This window comes from Perkinsus marinus (genome assembly GCF_000006405.1).
Source record: "Perkinsus marinus ATCC 50983 genomic scaffold scf_1104296939758, whole genome shotgun sequence".
Classification (NCBI taxonomy): domain Eukaryota; phylum Perkinsozoa; order Perkinsida; family Perkinsidae; genus Perkinsus; species Perkinsus marinus.
The window spans coordinates 179,757-187,000 of NW_003213081.1; the positions used below are offsets into that span (position 1 = coordinate 179,757).

Here is a 7,244-nt window from a genome sequence, read left to right on the forward strand (position 1 = left end):
GACTCGTGAGGTCCTTGGTGAGAAGGGTCGTAGGATTAGAGAGCTCACTGCTCTTGTTGAGAGACGTTTCGATTTCCCTGAGAACTCCGTCGAGCTCTTTGCTGAGCGTGTCGATAATCGTGCTCTCTGTGCCCAGGCTCAAGCTGAATCACTTCGTTACAAGCTATTGGGTGGTCTTCCTGTTCGTAGGGCTGCTTATGGTGTATTAAGGTTTGTTATGGAGAATGGTGCTAAGGGTGTTGAGGTTACTGTATCTGGTAAACTACGTGCCCAACGTGCTAAGGTTATGAAGTTTGCTGATGGTTATCTCCTATCTACTGGTACTCCTAAGGAGATGTATGTTGATCAAGCTATTCGTAATGTCGATATGCGTCAGGGTATTCTTGGTATCAGAGTTAAGATTATGATGGCTTATGATCCTGAGGGTAAGAGTGGTCCCAAGACTCGTCTACCTGATGATATCACCATTCACGAGCCTAAGGAGGATACCGTCTTCCCTATCGAGGCTACTACCACCGAGGAGGAAGCGCCAGTGGCAGCTCCTGAGACCGCTGTAGCTCAGGAGCAGCAACAGCCTGCTGCTGCTGTGGAGATCACCGCTTAAGTAGCTGATGATGATTATGGTTTAATCACATTTAGACCAATATTGACGAGCCGCTACTTGCTATCCTGCTTCAAAGTATATATCGACTTGTGTTTAGTAACATACTTAACTAGACAAGGGGAAATGTTAATAAGCATCGTCATTGAATGGTAATATTATTAGGTTTATCTCCTACTGGTGTGGTAGTAGTAGAATATGAAGTACTCTTAATTGATGGTGAGTAATTGGTCACAAGTTTCTCTTTCTTTAATTTGCTATTGCCTATCTTGGACTTGTCTATCAATGTAGGTGGCTGACCTCTGCTACCATCATCGTCCTTTTCTAGTAATGTTGATACATCTGAGTAGTATAATAACAACGAGCGCCGATATGTGTTACTAATAATCCTATTACAATCCTTTGGAACAACCTCATTGGTTGTTCTAACATCACTGAATATTTCATCGTCTTGGAACGTATTGGGTCGTATCAGAGGTTGTGATGTTGTTCTTGGTTTCTGCCCCGACGACGATGGCAGCTGCTGCTCGCTTCTACTACCGAATCTAGCTGTCTCTTGTTGCTGTAACTCCTCATGTTTATGGAAGTCCCTACTGATAATATTAATACGTTACTTATATAATAATGTATCATTGTTACCCGATAGTAGGAGCTCCTGTTGGTAGGATTATATGATTATTCTTCTGGGACGTTGTTCCATTACAATGGTTATCCTTAGTCGTCCCCTCTGTCCTAGTAGGGTCTTTATTTCTATAATCATGTTTATCTGTTTATTGACTATGAGCTATCATCATCACTAATTCTTTTGAGTACTTCCTCTTCCTCCCGTATCAACTGTATCCCTCTCCTTCTGAGATCGTTGTTCGTGACCTGATACAACGGATAGTAAGCACTCATGAGTCATAGTAAGAAGACTACTACCTCCCTCCCTGTTTTTGATTAAAACTTCAACATGATCATTAGCTTCATCCAATGCCCTCTGCCACTGTCTAACTCTATACATGCTGTTACCTCCCTCTGCATTATATCGACGCTTGTTATTCTGATAGTCATTGTATCGGTGATTATCATACTGATAATAGTACATGTTTGGATTTATTGCCCTTATTGAGCATACGTTGGACAGCATTGGTAACCTGTAATAGAGCTTCCCTATGCCCACCAAGTTCACGGTAAAGATCAGATAGTGAAATGTATCTATGATAGATATGTAAAACGGGCAGTAACAGCAGGCATGTTCTTACCCTGATAATGGTGATGCTACTATTGCTACATCATCTTCGCCACGTACCATGTGGTCTTGTTGTTGAATAGGTGATCGTCTTGCCCTAACGTTACTTCGACTCCCTTCTACAATAGGTTCATAGTGTTGGACAACAACAGGAGGAGAAGGAGGAGGACGAGGTTCCACAGTATCATAACTCTCCGTTGTCGAATGTCTGTGGTAGACATCATACAAGTACTCATATAGTCGACTTGCCTCTGGGTAAGGACTTCAGTATGTTGTTGTTCCGAGCCTTCATGTGACACGATCTCATCCTCTTCATCATAATCATCGATAGGTTTATCATCATCATCATGAGCAGTCCGTGTGGATAATGGTGGTACTACCTCTACCACCGGTGGTACTGTGTGGTGGACATCATCATGCTCATTATGATGATGATGATCAACATGATATTTAACCATTAATAGAGTAGCTTCACGTTGTAAATACTCTAACCCTCGTCTATGACGTGTTAATGCCTATAACATCTTAGCCTCCATCATCAGTGTCTCCACCATTATCTTCACTATTACCTTGCCCAATCTGATGTCTCGTCCTTTAGCCTCCCGTATAAGGGACACTATAAGTTCATGTTTGAGGTTCCGTGTAGACCCTCTCCTACTACTACTATCACCAACAACAAGAAGAGCTTCTTCATGTCGACTATGAAGGTGTAGTATATGTGATCTATGATCTTCAAGTGCCTGACCATACTAATAATGGTAATTACCATACCACAACAACAACAACAACAACAACAACAACAACAACAACAACAACAGCGGCGGTAGCAGCAGAAGCAGGTTACTTTCTCTAAAGCCATTTGCCATTCAGTAGCGCTCTTGAGTAGACTCCTCATCTCCCGACGAGCATCCTGTGATGATAGTTTGCATTGCCGATTCAATCGCTCTACCAAAGTATAGTGCGACTTCAATACCTTAATGACTAATAATAACAAGGATTAGTAGCATAATAATCAGCATCACCCTTCTCATCTCCAATTCCCTCCTTTTAGCATTCCTCATAGCCTTATCGAACTGTTCCTCATCAACATTCCTCACCACCCTACTCCTGGATAATAATACAACATAACCCCTACACCGCTATACTTAGGACGATACCTCATATTATTTTTATTCGATTTCATCTTATTCATCCTCCTATATGATAATTCATTATCATCATTGTTATTATTATGGGATAATACTCCAGCATGGTAAGAGCCACCTAGTAGGGGTCAGCACTCACACTACTACTCCATAGATTACATTGCTACTACTACTACCAGGATGTGGTGTGTGACGACTCTGTCCTCCAGAAGGTATCCACAATGATCGTGTGTCATGATCATCATCATAATCATCCTCTATAGTAGGGTATGAATTTATCATAAGCTTCTTGCTATACTCCCTGGAACAGAGTATCATCATCATCACCATACCACGGGGCCTTCATGATAACAACAACAACACAACTTCGGGAGAAAAGATACTTGAAGCATCATCATCACCTATACCATAATTTCCACACAATAACATTACATATCTCGATACAATTGTGAACACAGAAAGCATTAGTTATGACGGTAGCCACGGACCAATAGGATAGCTAACAGCAGCCTTGGTAGTAGTGATGGCCACTATAATGATGACGAGTAGTAGTACTAGTGAGTATGATTATTATTATTGTTGTTGTTGATGATGATCAATTCTGATATTTGAGTAGTAATGGATATATATTACGAAAGGCATTAGTAATATCATCTCTATTCTTAGCACCAGTAAATACTATTTTTCCAGATACAAATATTAATAATGCAACTTTAGGTTCAAATAATCGGAATACCAGACCAGGATATAGTTCTGGTTCATAACTACAATAGGATCGATGCTCATAGGCTAATGCTTCTAAACGTATTGGGAATCTAACATCTGCTGATGCTACCATATTCTCTATTTTAAATCTTCTAAATCTAGCTTGAGGATAAGCACCACTTTTTATAACTATTTTAGCAACCTTCTTTGCTGCATCTTTTGCAGTTTCTTCAGAATTACTACCAGTAACCATAACCTTACCAGTACCATATAACATTGCAGTTGCTTTTGGATCTCTAAACCTTATTACTACTGCATTAACCTTACGAGGATTATATTCAGCATTACGTGCTTTAAATGCAACTTTCTTCAAATCAATAAGATGACTCGACGATGATGACGACCCACCAGTAGTAGTAGTAGAATGAGTACTATTTATTATACCAAGTTCGACTGATGCAATAACATTCTCTAATACTGGATATACTGTTTCTGGTATTATACAACCATCATAACCAACATCATCACTAGCCATAATAAGACCATCATTATTACTACTCTCTAGACTCGTAGTCTCATGATTATCTTCCCTCGCCCCATACAAACGACAACCATCATTATCATCAGTACCTGAATATGCAGAAAACATCGTAATAAGTAGCGAGAGATAAGCATACCCAATAGTGTCATCACGATGAGTGCCTCTAGTAACACTGATATATATTATAGCAATTGTATGGTTCGGTATATTCTCATATCAGATGATATAAGTTGTTGATAATTCTATGAGATCATAAGAGCATATGATGAGCAATGATGAATGTCCAGTTCGAGGTGGTGTGTGGTGGTGGTTGAATGTATTCCCCCGTTAATGCAGCAGAGTATGGTTACATGGCAGTGTGTATACCCTCCATGGATTAATGATGAGGTATTCCCTACTACCACTCCTGCTACTATTCTATCTAGAGAGGACTAGTATACCACCATGAATGGCACTGTGTAGCATGAGGATGTGACCAGAGAGAGCCTACTGATGTATAATAGATCCATGAGCGGGTATCGGTATGAATCTTTACTGCTCGCTACTACTATTCATCATCTACGTGGGTACCTCGCAACCTATGCTTTGCTGATAGTTCTCTAATGTTCCTAGGAGTTACCAAACTCATTGAAAGGTAAAGTGAATAGGCAGGGATATATGGCACCAACAGGTCGAGAATCATACACCTACTACTACTACTACCATCCTCCTCATCCTCTTACTCACCTTTCCTTGGAGTATTATTCCCATGCAGTGGTAATGATGAGAATATTGCTGTTGACAATACATCACCAACATGACCTATTAATGGGTTGACTCCATATCCATACTATTATCCACACTACTACTACCTCCTCCTCCCCCTTCTGAGCCTAGCAGGTTTATTAGAAACTCATCAGAATGTAGAGATGTTTCAATAATGTTCTTGTTGTTATTATCACTCATACTGCAGAATCATAACACACGTGAGCAAGTATAATAATAATACCACGCGCAAACTTCTCCTACCTATTGAAGTGAACCAAACAATCGGAGTATGTATGATGTATTCATCAGCGATGTAGCAGTACGAAGAGTAACGTATTGAGGTATGATGATGATAACGTAATAGTACGTAGTAGTAGTAATAGCAATCTTCATTGGTTACAATAATGTAACGATAAGCATCTCTAGTAAACGACGAACCAGAGGTCGGCGGCGATGACGGGGATAATACATATAATACATATGGAAGAAGGCAGCATCCTATGTGAATACAGAATAACAATCAAGCTCATTAAATGATTAGTAGTACTAGTGAGTATGATTATTATTATTGTTGTTTTTTTCTGATGATCAATTCTGATATTTGAGTAGTAATGGGTATATATTACGAAAGGCATTAGTAATATCATCTCTATTCTTAGCACCAGTAAATACTATTTTTCCAGATACAAATATTAATAATGCAACTTTAGGTTCAAATAATCGGAATACCAGACCAGGATATAGTTCTGGTTCATAACTACAATAGGATCGATGCTCATAGGCTAATGCCTCTAAACGTATTGGGAATCTAACATCTGCTGATGCTACCATATTCTCTATTTTAAATCTTCTAAATCTAGCTTGAGGATAAGCACCACTTTTTATAACTATTTTAGCAACCTTCTTTGCTGCATCCTTTGCAGTTTCTTCAGAATTACTACCAGTAACCATAACCTTACCAGTACCATATAACATTGCAGTTGCTTTTGGATCTCTAAATCTTATTACTACTGCATTAACCTTACGAGGATTATATTCAGCATTACGTGCTTTAAATGCAACTTTCTTCAAATCAATAAGATGACTCGATGACGATGACGACCCACCAGTAGTAGTAGTAGAATGAGTACTATTTATTATACCAAGTTCGACTGATGCAATAACATTCTCTAATACTGGATATACTGTTTCTGGTATTACACAACCATCATAACCAACATCATCATCATCACTAGCCATAATAAGACCATCATTATTACTACTCTCTAGACTCGTAGTCTCATGATTATCTTCCCTCGCTCCATACAAACGACAACCATCATTATCATCAGTACCTGAATATAATGATTACTACTATGAATAGATTATCAAGTATCATTACCACTTGGTATAAGAGTGGATTCAACCACTTGCTTATTGCTAGTACCCAACAAAGAGTCGATATCAAAGTCGGACAACATCGATAAACAGATAACACTGATAACGATAAGTTTATATATTAACGCAAGATTAGTAATGATATTCAATCCTTGTATTGTGTCAATAATGGATATATACTACAGAATGCTTTACTGATATCATCTAATGTCTTACCACCAATAAATGATATCTTACCCGATACATATATCATTATAACAAGTTTAGGATCAAATAGTCTAAAGTAGAGACCAGAAGAAAGCTCAGGTTCATAAGTAGCATATGCACTGTGATCATAGGCTAACCTTTCCAGACGTATGGGGAATCTTACATCGACTGATGCTATCATATTCTCAACTTTAAAGTTAATAAACTTTATACTAGGATTATGTGTTATCCTCCTCACAAGTTTAACAATCTTCTTACCAATCTTCTTAGCCAACTCGATAGTATAAGCACCATTTATCATTACTTTACCATTACGGTAGATATGGCATGTAGCTTTAGTAGGACTAGTAAATCTTATCACAGCACAGTTATGTTTACGAGGGTTATACTCACAATTACGGAGATTGAAGGCAATAGTCTTAGGATCAATATCAATACCCAACTCGAATGATGCAATTACATTATCCAATACTGGATTCATACCATCTGGTATCATATTAATAGCGACATCATCGATATTAGTAGTAGGAACATAACCATTAACCTCATTATTAGGTATAACCACTACATCAGTAGTAATGGATCCTGCTGATGGACTATCACGACCTTCTTCTTCTTCATGATTATGAACACCATCTGGTAATAATAGATCATCAATGGACGCATCTTTATGAGCACCTCCTACAAAAA

At 38.6% G+C, this 7,244-nt stretch overlaps 4 protein-coding genes across 4 annotated transcripts in view; 1 reads left to right on the plus strand and 3 right to left on the minus strand.

Annotated features, from left to right (window-relative positions):
- Positions 1-604, plus strand: part of Pmar_PMAR029269 (40S ribosomal protein S3, putative) — a gene marked incomplete at both ends in the record, with an annotated part of 983 nt that extends 379 nt beyond the window's left edge. Inside the window, one exon of the mRNA XM_002782362.1 lies at positions 11-604. Within this exon, the coding sequence (XP_002782408.1) occupies positions 11-604 (594 nt within the window). The remainder of the gene's footprint in view (positions 1-10) is intronic.
- Positions 605-3,399: 2,795 nt separating this feature from the next.
- Positions 3,400-5,175, minus strand: Pmar_PMAR029270 (TATA-binding protein, putative). The gene is made up of 3 exons (XM_002782363.1): positions 5,075-5,175; positions 4,950-5,024; positions 3,400-4,312 (listed from the first exon to the last, which is right to left on the minus strand). Exons 1-3 carry the CDS (start codon positions 5,166-5,168, stop codon positions 3,573-3,575), a joined length of 909 nt encoding a protein of 302 aa, XP_002782409.1. The 5' UTR covers positions 5,169-5,175; the 3' UTR covers positions 3,400-3,572.
- Positions 5,176-5,558: 383 nt separating this feature from the next.
- On the minus strand, positions 5,559-6,430 carry Pmar_PMAR029271 (TATA-binding protein, putative; the record flags this gene model as incomplete). The annotated part of the gene is made up of 2 exons (XM_002782364.1): positions 5,559-6,304; positions 6,355-6,430. 2 exons carry the CDS (start codon positions 6,428-6,430, stop codon positions 5,559-5,561), a joined length of 822 nt encoding a protein of 273 aa, XP_002782410.1.
- Positions 6,431-6,492: 62 nt separating this feature from the next.
- Pmar_PMAR029272 (TATA-box factor binding protein, putative) overlaps positions 6,493-7,244 on the minus strand; it is a gene marked incomplete at both ends in the record, with an annotated part of 977 nt that continues 225 nt past the window's right edge. The window contains one exon of the mRNA XM_002782365.1: positions 6,493-7,235. Coding sequence (XP_002782411.1) covers positions 6,493-7,235 — 743 coding nt within the window. The remainder of the gene's footprint in view (positions 7,236-7,244) is intronic.

Excerpts from the sequence above, each read along its gene's own strand:
- Pmar_PMAR029270 (XM_002782363.1), bottom strand. The coding sequence starts at position 5,168 with ATGAGTGATAATAACAACAAGAACATTATTGAAACATCTCTACATTCT. Across the intron at positions 5,025-5,074 it reads CTCAGAAGGGGGAGGAGGAG|GTCATGTTGGTGATGTATTG; the intron begins GTAGTAGTAGTG and ends ACCCATTAATAG. Across the intron at positions 4,313-4,949 it reads GAATAATACTCCAAGGAAAG|GTACTGATGATAATGATGGT; the intron begins GTGAGTAAGAGG and ends CTGCATATTCAG.